Source organism: Ceratocystis lukuohia (genome assembly GCF_044167205.1).
Source record: "Ceratocystis lukuohia strain C4212 chromosome Unknown Supercontig9_pilon, whole genome shotgun sequence".
NCBI lineage: Eukaryota > Fungi > Ascomycota > Sordariomycetes > Microascales > Ceratocystidaceae > Ceratocystis > Ceratocystis lukuohia.
In genome coordinates this window covers 1,201,752-1,229,525 of record NW_027263528.1, presented here as the reverse complement: position 1 = coordinate 1,229,525, position 27,774 = coordinate 1,201,752, and the positions used below count along the sequence as shown (strand labels likewise).

The following is a 27,774-nucleotide window of genomic DNA, read 5'->3' as shown; positions in this document are numbered from 1 at the left end:
TGCACACCCTCCCCTGTGATTCTCATTATCTTGATCTCTCCGCCTAAACGATGTGGTCTGTCTCGTAGTACGGGTTGTTTGGGTCGTATGGGAACTTGCGAACCACTACGTCACCCTTGTACTGCCACAGATCGACAGTGGCCGGCTCGTAGTCTAGCGTGCAGTTTTCAGTCTTCTGGCCAAAGTCCACTACTTGGGCTGCCGTGCCGTTGCCATATTGAATACGTATCATGTTGTTGGTGCGGCGGCTCTGGTCTACGAGGAAGTAGTTGCTAGGCATGAACTGAATGCCAGAGTGGGCCGTAGTGAAGACGGTGTTGGGCAAATCGCCAGTATGAGGCACATGGTGCATACCGAGATTTAGCCACATAACCAGATCCTCCTTCCGGAGGTCCTCGCCATCAAAAAACTTGCTAAAGTCAATGGGTGGGTCAATCACATCTTGCGAATTGTACGCATGTGCCAATCGTGGCTCAGTGTCCTTTCGTCGCGTCACTTGCACGTCGTACTCGGCCCAGTGCGCGGCATTAACTAGATTGCTCGAGTTCTCTACCGTCAAGTGGCAAGTCCCCGTGTAGGGCAGAACGCGGTAGCCACGCAGCTCGCCATATTTGTTAGGCTTGTCCTCGTTGACGATAAGGACCTGCGTCTTGCCATTTTCAGCCCAGTTGAAGCGACTGTGGTCTTCATTGTCCAAGAACGAACGCTTGACCTGCATTGTGTTCCGCGGCTTGTCACTCCAGGGGTAATGATTGCTGACAGGCACCGTGCTGAGCATCTGAACGCTGTTGTTGAGTCCTAGAATATCGAAGTCGGCTTTGAAGTTCAACACATGGTCGTGCATGGAGCCAGAAAGGTTGTCATGAATGCGGTGGCCGTAGTCTCCGTTGTGAGCATAGTAGGCTGATTGGATGTAGCCCGAGGCACGCACTTCAACGGCCATTGAGCCATCCATAGAGAAAGTGTACGAGAACATGTAGTCGTAGTTGCCAACTGTCGACACCGACCGGACAGTGAATTGTGTGTTTTTGGTGATGCTGATATACTTGGAGCTTGAGTGGCGCTGGATGGGATAGTCGGCCTCAGTCTCAAATAGACAGATAGAATTGAGGTGAGTGTGAGTGGTCTCGCTGACGTAGAACGACGAGTTGAGGAAGGTTGCGTAGCTGGGGCAGTCATAGCCTTTGACCATCTCAAATGCGTAAGGCCCAAAACCGTAGAATGTGTCTAGGTACGAAGTGCCCGACTGGACCGGGTCATTTCCAGCATAGTGGGCCAGTGCCTCCTGCAGACCAAGCTCGTAAAGGATGCGAGTGCCCTCATAGCGAATGTCATACAGGGTCATGCCCACATCACGCGAGAAGCCAATGTAGAAGCTGAAGCCCATCCACTCAACGTACTGGGCATCATGATCCAGGCTGTAGCGACTGCCGGCCGGGGCTACCTGCACGGGCGGCTGGGCAGAGTCCATAGGGAATGGCGTGCCAAGCTGATCGGTACTGGCCCAGTCTCCCTCAACGTTGGGGCCGTTCTTGACAAAACCCTTGCTCCAGTAAGCCCGGCGGAACTCCTCAGTCGAATTGTAGTAAATGTTGTTGTATAGCCAACCCTTGAGCTCCCACTTGCTCGGGTCACGGCCGGTGATATCGCTCTGCACATAGAGACCGAGCGGCAGCAGCGTCTCGGAGTCAAGGCCGGAGCTGGGGTAGTTCCAGAAACCATCCCAGCGAATGATGCGGTCGTTGTCTTGCCACAGCGGGTCAATTCCCCAGATATCCATAGTATCATTGTCAAGACCCATAACAGTGCCGTTCCAAAGGTCTAGGGTGATATCCGCAATGGACGCGCCGATTTTGTACAGCCACTCCGTGTATAGAATATCATCAGAATCAGCGTCCAAGTTTCGCACACGGCCATTGTTCTGCTTTGTGTAGGGGAAGGTCAGCGGCTCCCATTTCGTGGTGCCATTCTGCACAGGGATAGGACCAATGACAATGTCCTGGTAGTAGGGGTTCTCGCTGGAACGGTAGTCTAGGACAGCATGGGCATACTTGACAGGGGCAGTGGCATTACCGTCAATGTAGCTCAGAGCATCCGACTTATTGGGAGCAAGTGTTTCAACGAGAATACTGCAGGCCAGATGTTAGTAAGGCTGTGTCAATGCAAACTGTGTTGAGTTCCTCTGGTACGCCCATCTTTTATCTTCTGACTTACATGGTGTTATCCCACGAGGTCGCATTTTCAGAGACGGTGAGATTTAGGTCTGGCTGGTCGAACATCCAAGCAACTAGGCCGGCAGCCTCGCTCTCAGTAAGTGCAGCCCAGATGTTGGTCTTGGGGGCTGTGATGTTGGTAGCCAGAGTTTCCTTGCAGTCAGGGTAGCTGTCTTCGCGGCGATAAATGGGGTTATTGACGCCCATACTGCCCTCGAGGTTGCGCTTGAGGTTTTGCGACATCTTTTTGCGAGCAGGGCCCTTGTGAACCCAAGTGCTCTTGGGCTCTGGACGCGCTGCAACCTCGTGGGCAAGGGTGCCAAGGAGGAGGACGGCGGCGGCCAGGCCCTTGGTAGAAGGCAAGACCATATTGATAAGGTAGAAAGAGACAAACAGGTAAAATGGGGGAAGGCAGAAGTGCAGAACGAAACTGGCAGCCAGAAGACACAAGTGTATCTCGTGAAATTTGCAGTGCGGCTGGTTGGAGAGGACAGACAACCAAGAGACAGACGTAGCAAGCAGAGAGCTTGATCTTTATATGTTTCGAGAGCGGAGGACGCTGGTGAGATAGGATGCAAGTGGCCAAATACAGTGAAGGGGATCTTGTTCTACTTCGCTAATAATCGCCACTCATAACGGCCAAATGGCGATCTCGACGCAAGACAAGCAGCCGTCATCTTTCTTTCCGCATCAACCTAAAGGCCGAGATAAAGAACAGCACTAGAGACACCACTAGTGCGTAAATGTAAGTTGACAGGCTGTAAGTATAAAGGAAGATAGGCTATCAATTAGTGACCAATGAGAGACCTTAGGAATGCTAAGCCTTGGAATGCTGTTAGTCAAAGTTTTGGAACCTACAAGAACCCGAAGCGGAGTTGATAGAAAAGAGAATTAAGAGCTCCCGATAACAGAAGCCACGCAAGTTGGTAGCACTAGCATGTCCAGCCTCTCTTCCTGTCCTAGCAACCCAAAAGCCAGGGGTGAGATAGTCGACCGAGAATGGGTAACGAATTAGCGGCTGCGATATGCGATATGAGGATTCACTATAGGTAATTTGTTCTAGCTTAATCCTGAAGGCCTTGGTGGCGATAGGGCGGCATTTCCCCGCTCCATATGATAAAAGGGGTGGGGGAGGTTAGGCCTTGAGTTCGTGAAATACGTAATTTATGGCTAAGTTGACAGGAAGCTTTGGCCCAGCTTGGCAGGGAAGCTTTTGTGCTTCCTCGTCCCGTAGCTTGGCATTCTCGTGCAACGGTGGAGAGCAACAAGGTTATAGGAGGGATAGAAGTTTAACTTGGCGTTTGTAAGTACGGTGTGAGACAACAGAATGTGTACCACACACATACTTGAGAGTCTAAGCCTAAACCACGCTTTGCCAAGTTCATCCATTTTGGAGTGCCTAAGAAGGGCTTGGTGAGACTCAATATTGGGCATAACTAATATAGCGCATGCGTGTAATCAAGTACTTCTTTGCCCATCTCGGCAACATCTTCCTAACTCGTTCATTGATCCCAAGGCCCCCTCCCTCATAGCATACATACACAGACAGTTGCTACCCTGTTATCTCCGTGTCGTTCTTCTTGCTTTCGTGGTCTGCAAATGTGCCTTTATATCAGTCGATTTTATCTACATAGAATTTCCCAGGAAAGGCAACTACTGAGATAAAAGGATAAAAATAAAACCATCCAGTCCTAAAGCAGCTGTTGCCTGATTCGTCACATAACGTGATGATAACTTATGGAGGATCTTATCTTTATGTTTAGAGGGTACATGGGTACGTAGGTACGTAGATACATGGGTAGAGCATGGGACATCATCTTTTCCGGTAATGCTGCACTCCTCCTTGACGACAATGTAGAGGAGATAAACAATTTTGCTGTTTCCTGTATTTATTTTTGTGGAAGGCCATTCCGCGGCGGCCGAGACAAAATCAACCCTATCGAAAATAAATTTCCGAAACTGAACTGGTCATCATTGCTGTTTTCCGGCATCACAACTCAGCACTTGGTTCTGTGGAATCGTCTTCCTTTTCGTTAGTCCTACGTTTTCTACGCAGAAGAACGTCAGTCAGTCCATAGTATATCTGGCGTAGCCAAGGCGAGCAAACGCCGTATCTCGGGCTTGACGGCTAGCTCACTTACGGTCTTTAAATTTGCATCGTGTCTCTCGAAGAATTGACCAAGTTGTCTTGGAGCATGAACGCCCTCTGCTGTAACTGTGCCTGTCGTCTCCTTGAAGACGACCTGCCCATCTGTTGCAAATGTTGCGTGTAGGATCGCGCAAATGTCCCTTTCGTGCAGAGGGGGAGGAGGAGGATGCGAAGATGTGAACTATTAAGAAAAGAGGCAGATAGTTCATAGTTAATTCAGCGAAGAAACAATAATAGTAATGCTGACATGCTTGATTTAAAGCTTCGTTAATTGGCAAATAGTTGCATGGCATTCGTTGTTTTCATCCATGGAAAGAGGGCTCGACATATAACTATGTGTCTACTTACCACTATATACTAAAATCTACGATCTATCCACCTCTACTAGCATGAGAACAACTCTTCATCCACGGCCCGAAATATTACCAGCGCATATATATACAAACCATACAAACACTTTTGCTTTTATCCTTTACGATTCACACCTTCGTCATGGCGAACGCATACCGCAAAATCCCGACATTTGCGACCAAGCCCACCTCGTTTTGAGGCACCTTCTCCATTGCCAGTTCAGGTGCTAGCTCGACAGCTGTCTCAGATGACTCGCTTGATGATGTCGAAGCAGCACTAGTCCTCATGTTTTCTCGAATCTTCCAGCCTCGCAGCACCACCAAAGACCCAGTCGCTATCACGTACATACAACCGACAAATGCCTGAGCCCCAATATACTTGCCTGTGCCAGCCACAATTTCGAGCGCCATGGCCTCGCTGAATGTAGATGGCAGCACTAAAACAAGCCACATGAGGTTAAGGGCCGATGGGATATCCGCTAGGCCAACAACCTCTGCTGTGACAGGTGCTATGGTGGTCCAGAACGTCCCCGCTACCGCACCGCCGAGGATGGCAAATAAGATAAGAACGCTAAGGGACTTGGCAGGAATCCAAATAGCAAACACAAATATGGCGCAGATAAGCGTCATGAAGGCTGCCATGTTGATCCGCCCTGAGCGGTCGCTAAAGTATCCGATAAAGGGCCGACCTATACCCTGGCCGAGATTGAACATGGCGCTGATCAGGGCGGCATCAGAAGCACCAAGGCCGATGCTGTTAGCATAGTTAGCAAGGCTAAAGATTAAAACAATGTAGCCCAGAAGCGAGAACCAGCCGTAGGCCAGCAGCAGAAAGTATTCCAAACGGCGGAACAATTTAGTATCAAAGGCATTCTGGCGGGACCCGATAGCAGCGTGTCGGTCCTTGACAAGGGTAGTGCAGAAGGCATTGACTACGAATGCCGTGATACCCAGCATACGATACGTCCAAGCCACCCCGTGCTTTCTGATAACTACCCCAGATACAAGAGAGTACAAGAGACCACCCATACCCGACCCTGCAGCCGATATGCCATTGGCTAGGGAGCGGTTGGTGGTGAACCACTGGGGGATGACGTTGCAGCTAGGCACAAATAAAAAACCCATACCAACACCAAAGAGAAATCCCTGTGTCAGAAACAGATGCCAGATCTTGTGGGCGAAGCTAGCACACACTAAACTAGTAGCCTCGACAACAACACCAATGTACATGGTTGGCTTGGTGCCAAAGTGGCGGGTGGACATGATGGCAAGTGGTGAGATCAGAAGAGCACAGGAAATACTAAGAGATCCAACAAAGGCAAAATGCAGCGGCGTGGCACTGGGGTATGTGTTTTCTTTAAGGTAATGGGCAAGGAACACACCATAGCTGCTGTTCAGGCCCCAGGTGTGCCCATTAATGATAGCAACACATGCGGTGCAGACCCATCCGTAGCCCCCATCTGGCTGGAGAAGGGCAGGAGCTTCAGCTGCAGTTTTGATAGGGATTGATCCTGATAGGGGGGCAGCGGGCGTATTCTCGTGGAAACGGGCGCTGGGACTGGTGATGTTACCCATATCATACACACTAGGAACGGGCCGTGATAGGGCTGTTTCTGCTGCTATAGAAGGCTTGGAAAGGTCCAACGAGATTGACATGATAGCAATGAAAGCGAGGGGGGGGGGGTAAGTGAAGAGGAAGAAACAAAAGACAGATAGAAAGACGAGCAAGGGGAGGAGGACATGCCGTGTTTTATTATTCACAGTTCGGAGGAAGCTTTGAAATTGTAGCGGGAATAACGCGGGTATAAGTTATGACAAGCACCAGTGACAGCGGGCGAGTAGGGACAGCATCCAATTAAGTTAGCCTATTTGACAATTTTTTGGGGGAGGAAGGGGGAAGGGGTTGTTAATGACACTAGGAAACCCAACTATCGTGAATCGTGAGTCAAACCAAGTCGGAGTCACAGCTTCAAGGGGGTCGCACAGATATATGCTTGGAGGCCGTGCTCTAGCAGCCAGAACGGCTGCTCCAAGTCTAGGCCAAGGCAGCAGCAGCAGAACAACAACAACAACAGCCGTAGCACCCGTGACCAACGGCAATGCTTACTACATGCAGATTTCAGAATATGTTGCATGCAGTTAGTAAAGAGAAAAGATCCTTTTGCAACACCCCACGGAAATAATAATAATAAAAAAAAGAAAACTCCAAAATATGTACATCTCAGTGCTGATGTGCCGCAAAAAACTTGAGGCCTGCGGCGTTCTATTGGCCATGCCTTGATCTTGGCCCTTTTCCCACCCCATGCCAATGAGATGTTGTCTTTTCATGTGATTCTCCTCGGTCTCTCTCTTGCTTCTCCCCGGTTCGTCCCTCGGTCTAGTCCCGTCTATTTCCTCTCTACTACCTACCCCCTGCTTCTTGCCAGCCTCTCCCTTCTTCTCACGTCATTGAGTACGACGTCGGTGTCGGTGGCCGGGCACGACGCCAGTCAATCTGACTTCTAATATCGCGAATCTCCTCCTCCTGCACACCGCAGTCTGTAACAGAAAAGTCAATGACACGCTTACGGCTGCCCATCAGGTAGCCCGACGACTTGGCGCGGCGGTTTTCCTCGCGCTGTAGTTCCCCAGTACGCACCTGGGCCTCGGTCTTGTCATCCAGCATGCTGCCCTCGATGCTGATGAAGCTATGATCATCACGGACACCAACATCGAAGCGCTTGATACGGAATACAACCTTGCCGTCAACTGGCGTGCCGTTCTCATCGGCCCAGTACCCTGTGGTTTGCGGTGTCAGGGCAGCAGCACCCTCGCTCGTGCCGTTGTCCAACTCCATAGAGTCATCTTCCAATTCGGCCTCTTCGGCAGCCACCCAACGCCATGTTCGGGGCAGCCGTGACGCCTCGATGCTAGCATTGAACCGGCCCCAGCACACCACGCCAATGTGGCCCTCAGTCTGAAGTACCACCTCGCCCTCCATCCACGCACCTACAGACGGGACAAACAAGTCCATGTCCGCTGTGACCCAAGCAAACCCGGCGGCAAATTCGTCGCGTGACTGCAGCTTGACAGGCTGGGCGTTAGTCTCGGAAGCGCCGATACGTGACGGCCACTGCGAAACAATGACATTGCGGTAGGCTAGCAGAACGCCGTGGTAGAGGTTGCTGTAGCGGTTCACCATTGGCGCCAGAAGCTGTGTGCCGGCGGCAGCGGCGGGCTTATCAAAACCGACGGGGAACAGGCTGGTCTTGATGGAAAAAGTCTGAGTGTACAGAGGGAACTCGGGCTGTTTGGGCGCAAATGCTGGCTTGAAGTAGCCGTTGCCTGGCGGTTTCGTTTCGATAGACTGCAGAGGGCGGTCGGCTATGGATGTTGAGGCGGTGGATGTGGTAGTGGAGAGAGTAGAGGTAGTTGTAGCGGTAGTAGCAGGCTTCTTGTCGTCGCCAGAGTCTGAGCTAGAGTCATCAGTTTCAGACGAGTCTTCATCCGATGTAGAATCATCGGCGCCAGACTTAGTCGCAGCCTCCTTGACATCCTCCTCCTCTTCGGATGACGAGGTATCGGAGGGAGTCTCAGCCTGGGTCTGAGCATTGGCAGCAGCCTTTTTACTCTTTCTGGACTTCTTTTCAGCCTTGCCGGTAGGTTCAGCGACAGTAGCCGCAGCTACGGGCTCAGCCTGGACCGCAGCCTCAATCTTCTCGCCCTTCTTCGATTTCTTCTTGCTAGAGTCGTGTGACTTGACTTTTTGCTTCTTGCTGGCAGCAGCCGCAGCGTCGGCCTCCTCGTCACGGGGGCGTTTCTTCTCGGAGGATTTGGACATGGCTGGTTACAACGTGGTGGGCGCGGCGGCTGATCGGTAGGGAAATTAAATTAAAGAAAAGAAAACCATGCTCCAATTTAGCACAAGGGGGAAGAGTAAGACTATCGTCGCTCGTTGCCGCAAGGAGAGTGGTCGGTCATATGGGGAAGCTTAGCAAAACAAAAAAGAGTTGAATACTAGGTCAGTCAGTGGAAAAAAAAAGAAAAAGTTGAGCTTATCGATAAGATAGCAGCAGAACTTGCGATCTTATCGCTAACAAAATTAATGTGGCGCTCGTTGATCTTATCAGCAGTTGTCTCGACGAGACGCCACAGCAAAGCGGGGCATTCCGCGTCTAAGTGCCACAGCATTTAAGTGGAGTAGTCCTTAAGGAGGGGGACGCGGACCGTAATTGTCGGGGTTGGGTGATAAGCTAGAAAGCTAGATAGTGAATAAGAAGTACGCACTATAGATGCTAAGATAGGCAGTGCCTACACTAACTACTGGGATTCTCTGAGCCTAGAGACGCACAAGATAAAGGCAGATGCGATGGAGAGAATCAAGCTCGTTCCAGGCAACTCTACGTCTCTTGTGGCTTTATATAGTGTCATCCCATTGTAGTAAAGATTGTGCAATGTTGGCAGGCTACGCTCGGTGCATCTTGACTCATTGGCTGTCCTGGAATGTGATCTGATAAAGCCGGGCCGGGCGTCAATCCTTGAGGTCTGTACTTAGGTCTCCCTTGGCGTCTCAATGGGAATCTGTGATACGTTGCGTTACATTAAAAAGAACTTCGCGGGGGGCTAGTGCGGAGACAAGGGGAATTACGATAAGACATTAAAAGCGATAACACCCTACGGCGGTAATGGGGGGGCAAGGGCATTGGAAGAGCCCGAGACCCCCAGAGAATCTGAGAAAGGCGAGAAAGAGGAGAAAGAAGAGAAATAACTATATAGTAGGCAGTGCCTATAACTCGCCCTAGCAGCTGGTATAAAGACTGCACTAACAGCAACCGCCATCATTATAATTCCCCACTTGCTTGCCACACCACGGGGCACTAGCTGCACTAGGCTTTCCCCAAGGCACGACAATTCCAGGCTGTTATCGTCCTTGTGGGGCTGCTGTTTATCAAAAAACGTTCCTATCAGGGGAGAAAACACTTAAGCAGGGTCTGATTAAGTGAAGCTTAAAGTAAGAGATGCTTGAATTGTCCTATCCCATCCTGTCGTGTCCTGTCTTGTCTTGTCTTGTCTCTGCTGAGCCAGACTCTGGCTGGCTTATCTGGATGGATTCTGTAGTCTTCTTGCCCATGCGCATGCACGGAAGATATAACAGTGGTCTCGGTAGAGATGCCCATTTGAGCATGGAAACGGGATTCCTTCGAGTGTGTAAAGGGATTCCTCTGGCAGGAGAAGACTGATACTGAGATTGGGAGAATGGGCTTCAACTAATGACGAATATTTGCAGATAGAGAAGAAGCTCGAGATTTCCGCGTCGACATAAAAAGACGCCGAGCTCCGCATTATGGGGCAAGTGTTGGTTTTATTTTTACTTATTTTTTTGTACACTTCTTTTACCACTTTTTTCCAAATCTTCCTCATTGCTCGATAGTCTTTATATATGCCCGTTCTTGCTGCTTGTTTTTCCCCTGTTTTTTTGGCAGTCGTATTGATAACAAAGCGTCAAGCAACGGAAAGGGACAAAAGGAGGGACTTCCCATAGGCTATTGAATGTAGATATACAGCGTTGCGCACGTAGCCTCGTTCCCCTTCGTTGTTAACTGCAAACCATTGGGCGAAAAGTGCTCTTTACAAGGACGAGACCCTCTCCCTCCTCCATAGCATATACATACACACACACACACTCTCTCTCTCTCTCTCTCTCTCTCTCTCTCTATCTCTCACACACTTCTTTGCTCATCCCCTCCTCAAAATGACCGATCTGCCGCGTAGCGAGGCTGGTCCGTCAACGACCGCTATCAATGATCGCAGCCAGTTGGAGCAGTTTGGCTATGAGCAAGAGCTCAATCGCAGCTGGGGTCTGCTGCAGAACTTTGGCGTATCGTTTTCCATTATCGTAAGTTGTTTGCCCACAAAGTCACGTGTCACTACGACCAAGCAAGCCCTACCTTGACTGCTTCTTCTAACCCTCCTATCTCCCAGAGCGTCATCACCGGCTTGACCACTCTCTTTGGATATGGTCTGGCTAACGGTGGCCCGGCCGTCATGTCTATCGGCTGGTTAGTCATCTCTGTAGCCACCATCTCCGTAGCCACCGCTATGGCCGAAGTCTGCTCTGCTCTGCCGACGTCCGGAGGACCCTACTTCTGGGCCGCGCTGCTCGCCCCTCCCAAATGGGCTCCTTTCATGGCCTGGCTGACGGGCTGGTTCAACTTCCTAGGACAAGTTGCTGTAACCACAGGCATTAGTTTCGGTCTGGCCGGCCTGATTTCCACCGCCATCACTGTCAAGAACCCAGACTTTCAGCCAACCGAGGCCAAGACCATCGGCATATATGCCGCCATTCTTCTCAGCCACGGTCTCATCAACACGTTCGGTTCTCAGACTCTGCGTCACCTCAACAACTTCTCCATTCTGTTGCACTCTGTGGGCGTTACATCGATCTGTATCGCTGTGCTAGTCAAAGCACCCACGCACCAAAATGCTAGCTTTGTATTTGGCCACTTTGTCGATGGTACGGGCGTTGACGGCCATGAGGGTTGGGGCGATCGTGCCAGTCCCGCATACGTGGTCCTAATTGGAGCGCTAATGTCGCAGTTCACTCAGACTGGATTCGACGCGTCGGCCCATCTGTCTGAGGAAACCCACAACGCTTCGTGGAGTGCTCCTATTGGCGTTGTTTCAAGTGTGGTTTGCTCGGCCATCTTTGGCTTCTTCGTCTTGTTGTCGTTCCTATTTTCGATCCAGGATCTAGACCGCACGATGGACGGGCCATACGGCCAGCCTGTTCTGCAAATCCTCGTTGATTGCATGGGCGAGGACGGCGCTGTGGCTGTGTTCTCCATTATCTGCCTGTGTGTGTGGCACTGCGGACTGTTTAGCATCACGAGTAACAGCCGCATGATGTATGCCTTTGCTCGCGATGGCGGAATTGTAAGTAGTCTTTTGTCGTTCCAGTCCCCCGGACCAGCTTGGCTAACCCTCCCGCCTCTTCGTCCCCGAGCAGCACTCGTTTTTTGATAACGTCAACTCCTCCCTCAAAGTCCCCGTCCGAGCTATATGGCTGGCCATTCTGCTCGCTTTCATCCTGGCTCTCCCTTCTCTTGGCTCAACCGTAGCTTATGCTGCTGCCACCTCCATTGCTACCATTGGACTATACATTTCTTACGGCCTGCCTGTTATGGCCGGCCTCATCTGGCACAATGAGTTCAAGAAAATGAAGGGTCCGTTTAACCTGCATGGCTTCTCCCGCCCAGTTGGTATCGTCTGCTGCCTTTGGATTGCGCTCATTACCGTCGTTTTCTGCCTCCCTAATGCCAACCCCGTGACCACCGAGACCCTCAACTACACGCCCGTGGCTGTGGGGATTTTGCTGGCTGGCACACTAGGCAGTTGGGTTATATACGCCCGTCACTGGTTTGTGGGACCGTCATTGGAGATTCAAGACGCTATCCGGGCCATGAACAAGTCCAGCTTGCCATCTGCACCAGAGAAGAGCGCTTCTTCCCCAGATGTGAAAACGCCTTAGACACAAGAGAAAAGGGATGGGGGTGCATTGTTTGCTTTGTTGTATCGTATCATTAGTAATTTACAGCTATGTGTTTTGTATTGAAATATTGTACTAGTAATTTTAGGTTCTTATTTAACTTGACAGGCCTGCCTTGTCTGCTTCTCAATCTTGCTGTCGCCCCTTCTTGTCTCTAGACCGCAATTAAGTCAAGGTCAAGGTCAAGGTCAAGTCCCTCGTTCCCTGTTTTCTTTTGTATGGGGTTCTCTCCAGTTTGGCTTTCTTGGGCTATATGTGGGATTGTAATATCTATGTAGCAAGGATTCGGGTGGCTTAGTTGTGGCTAATTCACGTTGTGTTTGTGTATTGCAGCAAGGCTCTTATTGAATACGGCGCTGGGAAGAGGGGGGGGGAGCTAAAGACAGAAAGATGTCGTATTCATCCTAGCTTCTAGAAAATGGCATTGAGATCATAATAAATATTATATAATACGGTTCTTTTTTTTGTCTTCTTTCTCTTCTTCCCAGACAAAAAAGCAGCGGCCGGCTACGGCGAGAATGATGTGATGACCATGCACTGACTTCAAGGGCACGGCCATTGTTTGGCATGAAGACCAAGGGCAGCAAGAACAAGCCACACACCAGTCCAGTTCCAGTTACAATCACAGTTAGCTTGGAGTTTGTTTTCCTCCGCATTTTGGAGCGTCGCCAATGCGGTCATGGGCTTCTTTATGGGATTTGCTTTCTTGCTTTTCCCCTCCAAGGACCTAGCCGAGCTAGGCCTAACGGGGGGTCGTGAATAAATCCTGGGCTTCTCTACCAGCGCTAAAGCCCAAGCTCATCTCCGCAAGAACCAAAGCAGTTGGGCTGGCTGCGAAGAAAAAGGACCACAAGAAAAGGAGGATTTTTTGCCATTGCGTTTTCCTGGTCTACTTTTTTTTCCTGCTTATGTTTGAGGCCAGGAACTTTGCGCTTTCACAGGAAGAGGAAAAAAGATGTATTGTGTGTGTGTGTGTGTGTGTGTGTGCGTGCGTGCGTGCGTTAAACGTGCCAATGCATCAGACTTGAAGCATTGGCTTGCATAAATTTGTTTGGGCCAAGAAACTATCCAACATGTCTGTCAGTTGACCTTTTTCTTTTTTTTTTTTTTCGTACAAAACTCGGTTTGCCTAAGAGTGAGCCAAGGCCGATTGATGGTGATCCGATGTAATGTCTCGCATTATTACATGACTTCTATCCCCCGATTTACTACGTCCCTTTCCTATGATGCTATGGCGTTATCTGGCTATCTCGATATCTCGATATCCTCGAGGCCAGACACTAAAAGGCAATTTCCTCGCTTTTTTCTCACTTACAAGACACTCCAAGTAGCAATTACTCCTTATACTTTATTTTGAAAAGAATACTAAGTTGCTGAACGTAACCCATCCTTTGTTCGGCTGAACTTGTGGGCAGTTGCTGTTTTTTCTTTTTTTTGTCTTACTTCTGACATGCAATTGCCATTTCCTTCTATCTCTTCAACCTCGTGCCCATCCCCATCTTCATCCTCCACCTCTTTTTGTGGCCCTGTGTCTGGCCACAATCTCACCATTAGGAAGAGGCCAATGTTTATTACTATCACACGCATAAAAAGTAGGCATAAGCAATTGAGCAATGATAAGACAAGAAAAATAAAGGAGCATTCTATCTAGGCCATCGAATGCCTCCCCATCCTCCCCTCGTATCCTCGCTGTCACATCTGGCCCTTTGCCTCTGCCTTCCGCTTGCGCAAGCCCCTAAATCTCACTTTCGTTAGGCTGTGGCGGGTCTCTAGGGCCTAGACTTGAAATTTTCTGACGCTGACCTTTCCTTTTTGGTCCGCCTCAGCCTAATAGAACAACCAGTCGGTATAGCTTATCAAGGATATAGCTGGACCGGGCCTCAGCAAAGCGTTGTTATTTGCGAGAGAGAGAGAGAGAGAGACAAGCATCAAAAGTTATATATATCGCGTTCGTGGCCCCGTGCCCATTGATCCTTTAACCTGGGCCCAATCTCATCGCTTGGATGCGTTCATGTCTTAATGTCTTTTCTTCTATACTCCGAGCCGAACATCTTTCTTTGCCTATGTCTATAATATAACTCCCAAGCATCTGTCTCTTCCACCTTGTCTCACAAATATCCTTCTTTGCTTATCCCATCACTCCCGGCTATTCACACATACCAAATTAAATGTTTTCGACAGCTATTTCGCCCTGCTCAGAGTCATTTCGCGACATCTTGCACTATCGGTAACTGGCTCCCAAAACCTGGGACCTTTGTTCCTCATTATCTCCGTTCCATCTCACCGCCTTCGAATGCCAACACGCTCTTGCTGCGTACTCAGCCAGCTCAAAGCTAGTCGTCGTCGTCGTTGAGCTTAGCCTCCAACATCACCATGTCACCCTCTATCAGCCACAGCGAACTTACTATGCAGTACTTTCTGCAGCTACAGGCAGAGCACTCGGCCCTTACGTCGCAAATCGACGCACATCGCGCTTCGGCTCTCGATTCCTGCTTCACAGCAGCGCCTCCCTCGACGTCTGCTTCTCCTGCTACCACCGTTTCTTCTCCCACTACTTCTCCAGCGCCGTGCCCGCTGCCTGCTCTTTCGCGCAACCACTCACGCTCATCACGATGTTCTTCACTCAATGCTTCTGTCGGCATAGGCATGGGCATGGGAGTGTGGCCATGGGCCACTGATGAGCTAGACGTCCAAGCCGAGGAACGCCGACTTTCCGATGTCAATGAGGACATCAAGCGGACACTAACCGAGCTGCTTAACTGCGATGATGTGCGCAAGGACAGCAATCGCCGAATGTGGGTGCAGAGTCGGCTGATGGAGACAGAGCGAGAGCTGAGGTCAGGCAGAAGACGTCGTAGTGCAGCAAGCAGCGAGACGTGACAAAAGTCTAGACCTTGGAAGAATATTAGGAGGGGGCCAAACAGAGGGGCAAGCAACACCATCACGCCAGACTTTTCTCCTCTGTTGCATCCAGTCCCCAAGCTCTAAAAAAAAAAAGCTTCAGGCATAAAAAATGGTCTCCAACTCAACTAGCACCGCCTTGTTAGGGCCAATCACAGGTCCTTTTGACCACGCAACATCTTTTTCGGCCGTTTCAATCTCGCCATTTTCAGACGATATTCTGCTTTTTCGGTCGCTTATCTTGTCATGCTTTCTTTTTTTTCTTTTTCTCCTCATTTGCAGTCTTGGCATTTCTTACACATGCCAATTTGCAACAAGACGAGGAGGCCATAATCATATTGTACCAGTGTTTTGTTCCTGCTGATCCGTTCCTTGGATTTTGCTTCTTTGTGTGTCTGTTGACAGGCCAGAAATATCATGTTCTTTGTTCTTTGGGGGGCGTCTTTGGTTTTATAGAGACTTTTGGGATCTCGGCTTGAGATTCCGATATACACATGCATATCTAGCACCTAAACACATTTATATATTATATATATATATACATATAACCGCACTTACATAATTATTCCAAGGCAACTTGACGACTGCTGCATTGTATCATGTAGATGCCCGTGGAGTGAGGCGTAGTCTCGGTCCTGACACAGTCTCACTCGGATTTACGATGGCATGTCGTCGCGAGATAGTTGTCGATGAAACAAAGCACACTTTCTAGGGTTTTCCGCCAATAAGGGTTACATGAATTCCAGATACCACGTGACCTAGCGCGCTCTTGTCGATAAAGCTTTACACCGAAGTTTGCGATCCGCGAACCTAGCTTCGAAGTCTCAGCACAGGCTTGAGCCTTGCCAAAATACTCGCAACTTACGAAAATGTCGGTTCTAATTGAAACAAGCGCTGGCGATCTCGTCATTGATCTTCTTGTTGATTATGCGCCAAAACTCTGCGAAAAGTAAGTCGCTAAGTTAGTCTTGCCTACGAGGCACCCATCCCATCCATGCAAGCCCTAGCAGCTAATCGATCGATCGCCCTTTGCTGCGCGCAGCTTTCTCAAGCTTTGCAAAGTCAAGTACTACAACTTCGCGCCCGTCCACTCGATCCAGAAAAACTTCTCCTTCCAGACCGGCGATCCGCTTGGCCCCCTCTCGGCAGAGTCCGACGGAGGTACCTCCATCTTCGGTCTGCTATCAGGCAACCCAGCACAAAAGTCATTTCCCGCCGAGTTCAATCCTAAACTCAAGCATGCCGAACGTGGGACTGTCAGCATGGCTACTGTGCCGGCTGAGGGTGGCAGCAATGGCGCGGATGAGGTACGTCTCGCCGGCTCACAGTTTATTGTGACGCTGGGTGACGAGACGGACTTCCTCGACGGCAAGGCTGCTATTTTTGGCAAGGTCGTTGAGGGTTTTGACGTGCTGGAGAAGATCAATGGCGTCTTCACAGACTCAAAAGGACATCCATTGGTGGATATTCGCATGCTCCATACAATCATCCTCGACGACCCGTTTCCAGACCCTGAGGGTCTCACCGACAGACAACCTCCAGAGTCCCCGGCCCCTACCAAGGCCCAGCTGGCAACAGTGCGCATCGAGAGCGAGGACGCGTTGAAAGACGACGAAAATATTGATGAGGAAGAGAGGGAAAAACGCCGCCGTGAGCGGGAAGCCCGGGCCCAGGCCCTGACCCTGGAGATGATGGGCGACCTGCCCTTTGCCGATGTCAAGCCGCCCGAGAATGTCCTGTTTGTGTGCAAGTTGAACCCTGTTACTACCGACGAGGACCTGTCTCTGATATTCAGCCGCTTCGGACGTATTGTTAGCTGCGAAGTCATCCGCGACAAGAACACGGGTGATTCTCTCCAGTATGCCTTTATCGAATTTGACGAAAAGGAAGCTTGCGAGAGAGCCTATTTCAAGATGCAGGATGTGCTAATAGACGACCGCCGTATTCACGTTGACTTTTCGCAAAGCGTCAGTAAACTTAGCGATGTGTGGAGAGATGGCACTAACAAGAAGAGGCAACAGAGAAGAGGCGGCGGCTGGGGTGGTGTGAGTGAGTTGGAGAAGCGGAGCCAGTACAGAAACGAAGAAAAACACACACGCACGGGCGATTCCTATGGGATGGTCTATGGCACTGAAGAGATGAAAAGCCGAATGAGGAGTCGAAGCCCCAGAGGGAGTGGCCAAGACCGGGATCGAGAGCGGAAAAGGGATGGAGATCGGCCTCGAGAGAGAGAGCGAGACCTAGACCGAGACCGAGACTACCAGGCCAGAGACAGAGACAGAGACAGAGATAGGGATGGGGATAGACACCCCCACCACGACAGACGCCGGAACGGTGATCGCGACCGCGACAGGCACCGTGAAAAAGACCGGGACAGAGAAAGAGATAGGAACAGGGACAGAAACAGCGAAAGAGATAGGCCTAGATATCGCGACGCGGACGATCGAGATCGTCGCAGGAGAAAAGGCGATGGCTACTAAAGAATCAAGTAAGCTCTAGCGCGCACATCTACGAAACACTAAACCTGTTGGCAACAGTTTAACAATGTCTAGCAGCAAAGCAGAGGCCGGGCCCCTAACGATCAATCACACATGAGCATCACAAACAGAGCCGCGGCCATACAGAGGAGCAGAAGTGAAAGAAATACCGAGCTTTAGGGTAGGAGAAATCAAACCCTGGATCAAAAATCAAGTTGCGATGGCATCTACCCACATTCACAGACGCAGGAATACTCATACTAAATTCATGCAGCATATGCCAGACATACGCAGTACCCTACACTTGCAGGTAACCGGCCTATCTAGAAGTCGGACTTCCTCGGCCCAGCCAATCTAGACTATGCGAGACGAGATGATCACCAAACGCTGTCTTAGCCTTCTCCTTCTCTTTCTCTCCACGTGCATATTTGTGTTGCAAGCGTAGACGACTTATTCTGCACTCGGCATCTCAGAAACCCGTGCGTACTTTCTGATTGCTTGCTTCCCTTCCTGCCCTCATTATCCCACACCGTCTTCGTATTAATTTAATTCCCTGCTCTTGTTAGATGAAGCGCGGCAACACATCAGATCGCCGCCGTGGCTACCTGCTTCGTGATGTATGTTCCCTCACCGCTTCTTCTTCTCTTGCCTCTTCTCTCACTTCTTCTCTCACTTCTTCTCTCGCCTCTTCTGTTTCCCCTCCTCTTTCGCCATCTCTGCAAAGTACGACTCCCTTAATCTCTCCTAGCTCTCGGTGTGATATGCTTGCTGAATTGCGCTCCAGGTTAGCGTCTCGTCCTTACGAATTACCATTGCGTAACACTGTTTATTGGATAGGGTGGCTGCATAGAATTGGGCTCTTGGAAGAGGCGAGAGGAAGGGGTGGCGAAATTAAAGAGAGTAAGAAAGAGAGAGGCAAAGCACATGAAGCGTTGTTTGCAAGCTGTATACCAGCCTTCAGACAAAGCCATTTTATGGACGTCCCTAGTTCCATGTTGCATGTTCCTGCCTTTTGTTTTTACTATCCGATGGCCTTTATTGCGAAGCAAACAAACGCCCAGTTTCGCCGTTTGCTCTAATTCTAGCCTCTGACAAAATGATAACAAGCAATATGAAACTGGTGATCTTGGCTGTATTAATGACATTCGAGAAGCAATGGAAAGGACATGAGGTCAAGGGATACATACTAACGACAACTGGCCGCCATGCAGCTGCAGTGACAACGGCTTATCCGGATCCTGTTGACCTGTGCGGGTAAAGATGCTTGGTGTCTGTTCGGGAAAGGCACCCTACTGCTTCTTGAGCTAAGCAGGAGAGAGACGCAGCTTCCCTTAGCTCAGCTCTTGTCTCTAACCACTCATATTAAGCATTTGATAATCCCCTCCCTTTGATATGTCTGCAAGTACGCATCTCCGCACGTTTACGCATGCCCACGCCTTGACACGCCCTCGCTTACTGCGTGTGTATCAACTAGTAAGCATAGCCTAAACATACCGCATATATTATCCTGCGCTCTGGGCACTGTGGATGTCTTGCCCCTCTGGCCACAAGTGCATGGTGGATACATGATGGATCTACACAAGGCACTATGGCTGTTGGAGGAGGCAGCGCAATAACCATCCGTAGCAGCCTTTGTTTGAGATAAACAACTTATAGAGACAAGAGAGCAGTCAGCCGGGGTGGAGGAACAGAGAGGGAGAGAAAAAGAGAGAGAGAACATTAGTACTTATTCGATAGATCCCTACACCGTTAGTCACGGGCAATCGGAGACAGGTTATTAATCTGGGGGGGGGGGGGGAGAGAGGAGGAAGGGAAGGGCCACATGTTTGCCCACTCATTCCACCTATTGACCTATTGTACGTCGCACAGAGAAGAGGGAAGAAGAAATGAGAGAGAGGAGAAGCATCTCTGGCCAAGAGCAAGTCCAGGCAAATATCAATACAGCCACGGCTGTGAGACGGCGTGGGTTGAATGTGTGGGCCTTTTGCTTACGTGAGGTGTGCAGCATTGCGCTGTGGAAACAATGAGGGCTAGAGAGAGGGAGGGGGGGCGGTCCAAGACAAACAGGCAGATAAGAAACAAGAGGGTTGTGGTGTGGCATGATGTGTCTGAGTGAGTTTCTGAGTGGCAGCATGGATGGTTTAGTACAATTAATTGTATGGCGCTAGATATCATGCCATAAACCACACAGATATAAAACAGAGCAGAATCTAGAGGCGAAGGAAGCCAACAATTGTGATTTAGCCGGCTGCGATTGGCGGGGTTGGTTGAAGGCAACAACCAAGTCGAGCCATTGCCTCAAATATAAGACGGTGTTTCTTTTATACGCAAATACTTATAAAGGAAGTTACTCTGGACAAGCATTCTATTTCTATCTAGGTAATTGCTGAGCAACGAAGGAGCCATGAAATAATATTTTGTGTTTCTAAGGGAATTACTTTGTAGTGAATATAGGGAATATACCTAAAACCTAAAAGAGAAGGTACCTACCTAATCTGCCCAAGGATGATCATAGCGCTCCACTATAGACGTCCGCTTAGTATGCAAAGACCATCTACCTATTTGAATGAACGGTAAGTTTCTAAGCTCCCCATGTGCTTTCTGTTACTTTTTCTTTCCCGCGCTCATCCTTGCCGATTCAAAAAGAGGCACAAGTAGCTTGATTGCATTGTGGCTTTCTAGTCTTTCGCGGGAATGCTTCCTGCCACGCGGATAGTACTACTCGCGCTACTATACATGATATGTATATCCGCCGTCCTTGTTTTCTTTTTTGTAGTTCAAAAAAGCACCAGTTTCTAGGTGTAGACGTAGACTGCTTTTTGTTCCGTTTTGCTTCCCCATCCTTGTTATCCCTCCTCATCCAACTGATTGCCTTGTTCTACTAGCCATGCTGTGTGTCTATCTCGTGTCTTTAATGCACTGGTTGGGCAAAGGGAAAGTTCTTGTACCTTGCAGAGATCTGCGGCCCCCTAGCTCCTCTAGGCGTTTTCATCGCTCTCTTTTGTCTCCCCCTAGGGCTGGCTTGCCTTTTCTCTAGTTTTCTCTCTCCCATCTTCTCTTTTGCACAGTGACAGGAAGAGAATGCCCCCCTAGCATATTCTCTTGTTTCTTCTTCCCTTCCCTATTGATTTTCTTTTCTATCTTTCTTTGTCCCCTTCCATTATTGTTCTAGGCAGGTTTTGTGATCTTCTAGAAAGCGGAACTTGAGTCGGGGTCCTTTGTTTTCTTCCCTTTTCCGTCCTGTCGTATACACACATACATTGATGTACTTGCGTATCATAACACAGAAATGTACGGCGTTACACAAAGTCAAAACCCCCCCCCCCCCCCTTCCCATATAACCCATTGACACGAAAGGTTTCGCCTTCTCAGTTGGCAGCGAGGATCTTTTGTTAGAACGCTGCGTGGGATTGATGCAATGGAGTGGGCTTTATGTCTGTCTGTAATCTGTCTACAGTTAATTGTTTACGCTGCCTTGATACCCTAGGCCATTATGGTGCCTCTACTTCCATTCTGGTTGATTTGATGCTTGTTATGCTCTTTTCTGTGCTAGAGCAAGTTGTATTCCCGCCCTTCTTCGGTTCCTAGAAGCCAAGAGAAGCCACTTGCCCGCCCTATCAGGCAAACGCTGCAGTAAGCCGTAACATAAAGCAAAGAGTTATGTCTCGCGGATTATAGTTCCGGAGAGTTGCGCAAGAGGGTGGTGCTATGGGGGAGGGAGGGAGACAAAAAAAAATGAATGAATAGGAAGGGCTATTCAGACGGGATACGAGAGGTACCTAGAATGGGGGTTGCTAGATATCAGAAGCAGAAGAGCAAAGGAAAAGCGTGGGGCGGAAGGAAAGAAAGACCGCGTGAGCGAGGGAGAGAGGAAGGGAGGGAGAGGGGAAGGAAGGGGCCAAGCACCACCAAAGCTCCGAGAGAACCTGGCCAACCAAGGCTATTGGTAGGGCCCAAAAGCCCGTGCACGAAATTCTGACAGATCACCCAGGACCTATGGAAGCTGAAGCATTCTTCGCTTGTGAGATAAGTACTTTGCAGCTAGTCCTCCTACCCTAGTCTTCTTTTACCTTTCCTTTGCCTTTCTTCAGCGCGGCGTATGAAACTTCCCAGAGTGTTCGTGGTTTCCATTTCTAGTCTCTTGGGCGGGTGGATGCACCAAGCCTGGTTTTAACGGTTTCCGTTGGCTTTCACCGCCGGCTTTACGCAGTACTGTAGTATTAATCAAGGGGCAGTACATGAAGACAGCCGCAAATGGAAGGGCCACAATGGGAAGAAACGGGCGGATTGGAAGAGCGAACGAGAGAAAGAGAGCGTAGTTCGTGGCGGCAATAACCACAACGTGTTTTTTTGGTGGGCGTGTAGGGAGGGCCAAGTTATGTTATGCTAGTCAAGGAAAGTGAGTGCTGCTTGTGTACGAAACACAGGCCACGCGTGTGATTTTTGGATGTAAGGTCTCATCCTCACCAGCAGAACAGAAGGTAACAACGAAAAGCAGGGCAGTTTGAGAGCGATGTGATGCTGTAAGGGAAAAACAAAAGGCGAGTAAAGGAATAGCAAAAGGGCTTTCCTAAATGGTATGCCCGACCACCGCGGAACCCGAGCGTTGGCATACGCACATTCGTACAATTAATTAACGTGCACGTATCATTGCATGCAATGTGGGTAATATGCAATGTAAGTGATATGCAACGTAGGTAATGGGCTATTTTGTTTGCCAAATTCATCAACTAGCATATAGTGCGCGCTATATAAAGCTTTTTTAAGGCCAGCCATGGGTATGAAAAGACTATATAAAAGCGGCAGAAAGACTTGTGCGTCCTTGAGCTCAGCCTAGGATTTATTCCGCACTTTGACACGTCGTCGCTCTTTGAGAGTTCCTAGTGGCTACTCAAGAAACAAGAATATGGGGCAAAAGGATCAAGTGTTTGAAGTTGTAGAGCCCGCTTGAAAAAAAAAAAAAAAAAAAAAAAAAAAAAAAAAAGAAATCAAACAGCCAACCAAAATATTGAGCCAGGGAGAGATGTAGTTTCCGGAAAAGGAAGCTAGTAGAGAGGAGAGAGAAGGGGAGGAAGGAAATAAGAGAATAAAAAGCGAGCATGATGTTTAAACGGGCGCTGGCTTACAAACACCCCTCTCGTCTTTCCTACAGCAGCCCCCATATGGGGAAGTGTACGCGTGAAAGGCTAGTAAAAGGCTTTTTGGCAGGCGAGAAAGGCGGCAAGAGAGCGAGAAAGAGTGGAGAAGCGGAAGGATGAGAAGGAAGAGAGGAGAGACGGGAGGAGAAAGAAAGAGCAAGAGGTAAGAGAGCAGGGAGGGGCGAGGGGCGAGGGGCGAGGGGCGAGAGACAGACAGAGGGAAAGCAAGAACCAGGAAGGAGAAGGCGTTTCTTGAGGGCAACAGGAAAGACAGAGAAGACACCATCAGGACATTGGCTATGCGGTGCATAGACATGGCGATACTGGCCAGACTCTGCTTGCTTGGCTAGAGCACCCATATCGTTGCTACCAAAGCCGCCCCGAGTCCTTGGCTCGATGGTGGGCATGTGCCGTCTACTTCTAGAGACTCAACGCTCGGGCTATCAATATACGCAGAGCACGCCTTTAGTGGAGCAGGATCAATACACCGACTTCCACACCCTTTCCTCCTCTCTTCCCGCTAATGCGGCATACAGGCTGCAGGTGCAGGGTATCCACGCATACACGCTTTTACATGTACGTACCGTACCTACCACGCATATCCTCCTGAAAAGGCGGACCCTGCTGTTGATTGTTGTTGGTTCCCTTTCTCTTCGTTGTATTTCTTGCATATTTCTTTTTCTTTTTCACGTTTTCTTTTTTCCTTTTTGCTCATTTTTCCTCTGTTTGATGCTATTCCTTTTGCTCCCTTCCGCCTCCTCCTCATCCTTCTTTCTTGGCTTTATATTGTAGTTTACAACTGTTTTGTCTTCTGTCCGTTCAACTTATGCCAGGTTGCACCATATGTATCTCAAAGGCCCTTTTGTCCAAATAGTTGGTTGAGGTTAAGGTCCTCACCCCGTCCAATCCAGTTAGCCAATCAGCGATTCGCGAGGTCATCCAGTATTCTGCGGTTTTACAGAGGAGGATAAAAGAAGTCTTTACTTGATACCGAACTGTGTTGTTTGTGTTGCTTGTGTTGTTTGTTATATGTTATTGTTGCTAGTCTGGAGGCCTAATGAAAGACCTTCTGGCTGTGTTTGTCGCGCAATATAATAGTTGGTAGCTATCTTTTTCTCTTAAGGGTCTTAGCGGGCGGTAGGCAAGTCGCAAGGAGAGAGCATTAATAAAATGACACCCTTAATCTTCGTATACAAAATACCGCTTGATTGAATGGGAGCGTGTGCAGCAAAAGAGTACTTCATGGTGCTAGAAAGTCTCATTCTCGAAGCCCTGCGGAAGAGAGGGGAAGAGAGAAGTAGTCTCTTGCAGTCCTTTCTTCGACCAATTTAGCCTCCCCCTCCTAGTTTTAAGGCGGTCTACGATGAGGGATAGAGAGCTGTGACAGCTGACAGTGTCAAATATAGCAAGCCCTTATCCAACGTGGGATGGGCGGTGACCGTGGCCAGGTCTCTCATCTCTCGTTTTGGAAGAAGCTGTCCTTCTCATACAATGGTACGGAGTACATACATACATACACACATACGTGCTTAGAATGTTGACATCTGCTGTACCTGTCGTACTCGCGCTTTGGGCCTGTGCCTAGATGTAGTGTAGTGTAGTGTTGGGAGACAGAGAGGGGGCAGCGTGTCTCCAAGCCCGGGGAATGAGGGAGTACCTTCTTCATGCCCCTAGGAGATCAAAGCTGCTAGAAGGTGGGAAGGGGGAAGGAGGGGGCGTCGTGAACGTGGTTGCATGACAAGGAATTCTCTGTGTATTATCCACCCCCCCCCCCCCTATTAAGATACAAGAAGCTTGTGCTACGAGGCCAAGATGAAAGAAACAAAGTGAATTCAAAGTTGCAGGGTTATCAAGTAAGTACAGTACAAGCCACCACAAAGAATTAAATAGCACATCAAGAATTTAATGAAATAAAAAGGCCCCGGGATATATTGTAGAATATTCCACATACGTACAATGGGAAGGGAGGTATTTATACACGAGAAAGGAGAAAAGTTGTATATATCAGGGCCGCCACGCTCTCGACGAGATTGGCACTTTCCTCTTTCCGAACTACCAAAGCCGCTGTCCATTCTCTATTTTCCGTCTGGTACTTACTTCCTCTTAAGCTCGTCTTGCCCCGCCAAGATCACTCCGGTTTTCCCTTGGACTTCGTCGGTTGTTGCTATTTCTGCTGCCTCTACTGTTACTCATCGCGGTTCTTGCCTTTCTTGAATCTGCAAACAAAGAGCAGCTGCTTGTTCTCGTGTTTGTTCTTTCTGCTTTGCTCTTCCTGGGCCCCCTCTCCTCGGCTTGCTCTTTCTCTTTTTCTTGCTCCTGCGCCTTCGTCTGTTCCTGCTCTTGCTCTGTTTCTATCTTGTTCTTTCTTTTCTCGGCAGGACAATTGCTTCCATTCGACTAGCTGTTTCTCGTTTCCACGCATCTTTTTTTTTTATTTTTTTTACTTTTATTATTATTTTTCATTTTTTTTTTTTTTCATTTTGCTTTTTCGCCCTCCTTCTTGCACCCAGGCATCTAGAATCTTCGTCTCGGACTTCCTACCACCCCGTCCGATCTCTGCAGCTCTTATTTTGTGCTGCCCTGATTTGGCTTCTTTTTACTCCTTTCAGAAGTTGCGTGTCGGATAGCCCAAACCAAGTCAAGGCCTTACTTATCCTTGCTCTGTATCGGCTAACAACCCTCCCTTTCGTTCTTATTATCACCTTGATTTTGCGCTGCTTTGGCTATTGATTGATTGCCCTGTACCTGCTGGTCATTTATCCGCCGCTCCACTGCTGCATCTTTCTGCATTGCCAACAGCAAACGCAGGCCGTTTTTTTGTTACTCTCTGGTGGCCTCTTGTTCGTTTCTTCTGTTTGTCTCCGCTATCTTTAGGGCAGTTGTTGGCGAGATTACTTGCAGGTCTTTTTCATACAGCAACAAGAGGATACTTCCTTTTTGTTCTTGGTTCCCTTTTGTTATTTCTTTTTTGTCTCTTTCCTTTTTGCTTGGTTCCTTGACTCTCTTATTTATTGCCGGCATCGTCTTTGTTCTCCCTCCCTGACTTGTTGGTCTCGTCCCACCCACTATCGTTTTTTTCTTCTTTTCTTCGTTCTCGGGCCATCTCTTCACCTTACTTGGCTCCTCTTTGCTACGCTCTCAGTCGACGTTCCCTCTAATCCGGCAATCTTTTTCTTTCCTACAAAATAAAAGGGAAATAAAGATAAAAGGCAAAATGGTTAGCAACAACTATTTCAATCGCCGCCCTAGCCGTGTCGGTCCCGGCTACCAACTTCCGTATGCAGACCGCCGCCAGGCCATGAGCCATGATCAGCGGAGTCTGATTTCTAGCGATCGGGAAGGCAGCAACATCAACGAAGCAACTCCCCCGCGCAAGAGAATAGCAGTTGCTGTGAGTCCGAGTCCGAGTCCGAGTCGTCATCCCCGAGTAAATCAGGGCAGTTGCTAACTCAAAACAGTGCATGCGATGCCGGAAGCGCAAGATTAGATGCAGTGGCGACGATGGAACCGGTGCTTCGTGTCACAACTGCCATAATTCCGGTGCCGACAACTGCCAGTTTTTGCGAGTAAGTTGCATTGCAGACTAACATCAACTATCACAATTGTGTCACAGACATCAGGTCAAGTTTCTATAGCTTGATTCTGACAAACCCTGTCCACACTTCACCCGGGTCCATCCCTGCTTGTCTCGCCACTGACACCAACTTCTTTTTTGGCTTCCCCCTGCAGGTCTCCTCCAGTGAAACCAACTTCTATCCCAATGAAACCAACAGCAACCCCAACTTCAATTACAACATCAATGCTGCCCGCATGTTCCAGTCTGTGCCCAAGAGCGCGCCCCCGCCCACCCCCATGATGACCCCGGTTGTGCACTCAGCATACTCGGATCTCTCTGCCTCCTCCATGCCCCAGCATGCGCCGGCCTCGGCCTACTCAGCAACATCGATGACACATACAGATGCGATGGTTCCGTACCGCCAGCAGCAACAGCCGGCCTATGCGGCGCCCTGCGATAAGTCATACAGCACTGCTGCTGCGGTGGCTTCAATGGCGGCAGCACAAGCACAGTGGTCTTCGTCGTACGGCGATCAGGTTGACTGCAACTCTATGACTGCCCACTATCCGTACTCTCACGCCCCACACATCGTCTCATCAGGAACGCCGTACCGCATGGCTGACGCCATGACGCCAAAGAACGGCCACCCACACCACGCACAGCATGGCTCACAGGCCGCCTCGAACCAGATGTACGTAGAGGTCGACGCCGGGTACACATACGGCAACCCACCATCAGCAATCCAGCGTTCAGCCATCACCACACAGACACACTATCCGCCCTATCCATCGCCCATCTCAGCTAGTACAAATATGCTTGGCGACTCGGGAGATCGCGTGCGGCCGACCCCGCAACGAACAAACTCAACTCCTGCCCAGGTAACTACAATCTACCGGACTGCGGCCGGAAGCCAGAGCCATGACCAGTTTCACCATCAAACCCACGGCTCCGGTATAGTCTCAGATGTATCGGCAGCAGCTACGTCGTATGCGTCAGTGTACGACATGCCGTCCACATCTACATCAGGCTATATCCCTCCGCCAACTACCACTTCGGCGGGAATCTCGTCCTCGTCGCTCTCCTCAAGCGTCTCATCCATCCCACGATCTGATTCGTCGGCCTCGACGGCGATTGCTGAGACGTACAACACAGCCTCTACTGCATCCAGCGAGGCAGTCTACTCTCCGACGGTCGGCAATTCACTACATAGCGCATCGAGCAGCAGTGATTTGGGGTACCGTTACAGCGAGCCGTACCGACGCAGTGGCTCGGGCTGCCCAGGCGATTTGACTTCCACCTCAGCCCCAGCTTCAACTTCGACGCTGCATCAAATGTCCAGTAGTCAGGGATATGGTTCGGGTGAGTCCGGCGTGGCGATGCTACCGACGACCGCGCAGGCAGAGTCTCGGGGTCCAGATTCGCTAGTGTTGAAGCAGGAGTGATACTTTGCATGGGTAATAAGGTG

General features: G+C 49.6%; 7 protein-coding genes across 7 annotated transcripts; 4 read left to right on the top strand and 3 right to left on the bottom strand.

The window, feature by feature from the left end:
- Positions 1–43: 43 nt before the first annotated feature.
- HOO65_090294 (putative copper amine oxidase protein) lies at positions 44–2,582 on the bottom strand (the record flags this gene model as incomplete). The annotated part of the gene is made up of 2 exons (XM_071004457.1): positions 44–2,129; positions 2,215–2,582. The coding sequence occupies 2 exons, from the start codon at positions 2,580–2,582 to the stop codon at positions 44–46; spliced, it is 2,454 nt and encodes an 817-aa protein (XP_070856180.1).
- Positions 2,583–4,276: 1,694 nt separating this feature from the next.
- Positions 4,277–6,368, bottom strand: HOO65_090293 (putative transporter MCH2; the record flags this gene model as incomplete). The annotated part of the gene is made up of 2 exons (XM_071004474.1): positions 4,277–4,543; positions 4,848–6,368. The coding sequence occupies 2 exons, from the start codon at positions 6,366–6,368 to the stop codon at positions 4,277–4,279; spliced, it is 1,788 nt and encodes a 595-aa protein (XP_070856179.1).
- A 784-nt stretch (positions 6,369–7,152) lies between these two features.
- On the bottom strand, positions 7,153–8,532 carry HOO65_090292 (DNA-directed RNA polymerase I subunit RPA43; the record flags this gene model as incomplete). The annotated part of the gene is made up of 1 exon (XM_071001676.1): positions 7,153–8,532. One exon carries the CDS (start codon positions 8,530–8,532, stop codon positions 7,153–7,155), a length of 1,380 nt encoding a protein of 459 aa, XP_070856178.1.
- Positions 8,533–10,443: 1,911 nt separating this feature from the next.
- Positions 10,444–12,219, top strand: HOO65_090291 (APC amino acid permease, variant; the record flags this gene model as incomplete). The annotated part of the gene is made up of 3 exons (XM_071004496.1): positions 10,444–10,587; positions 10,674–11,624; positions 11,698–12,219. 3 exons carry the CDS (start codon positions 10,444–10,446, stop codon positions 12,217–12,219), a joined length of 1,617 nt encoding a protein of 538 aa, XP_070856177.1.
- Positions 12,220–14,610: 2,391 nt separating this feature from the next.
- HOO65_090290 (uncharacterized protein) lies at positions 14,611–15,117 on the top strand (the record flags this gene model as incomplete). The annotated part of the gene is made up of 1 exon (XM_071001675.1): positions 14,611–15,117. One exon carries the CDS (start codon positions 14,611–14,613, stop codon positions 15,115–15,117), a length of 507 nt encoding a protein of 168 aa, XP_070856176.1.
- An 890-nt stretch (positions 15,118–16,007) lies between these two features.
- Positions 16,008–17,618, top strand: HOO65_090289 (Peptidyl-prolyl cis-trans isomerase-like 4; the record flags this gene model as incomplete). Its single annotated transcript, XM_071004510.1, has 2 exons — positions 16,008–16,087; positions 16,181–17,618. 2 exons carry the CDS (start codon positions 16,008–16,010, stop codon positions 17,616–17,618), a joined length of 1,518 nt encoding a protein of 505 aa, XP_070856175.1.
- Positions 17,619–25,967: 8,349 nt separating this feature from the next.
- HOO65_090288 (putative transcriptional regulatory protein C2H10.01) lies at positions 25,968–27,751 on the top strand (the record flags this gene model as incomplete). Its single annotated transcript, XM_071004494.1, has 3 exons — positions 25,968–26,144; positions 26,212–26,323; positions 26,367–27,751. The coding sequence occupies 3 exons, from the start codon at positions 25,968–25,970 to the stop codon at positions 27,749–27,751; spliced, it is 1,674 nt and encodes a 557-aa protein (XP_070856174.1).
- Between the last annotated feature and the right edge of the window lie 23 nt (positions 27,752–27,774).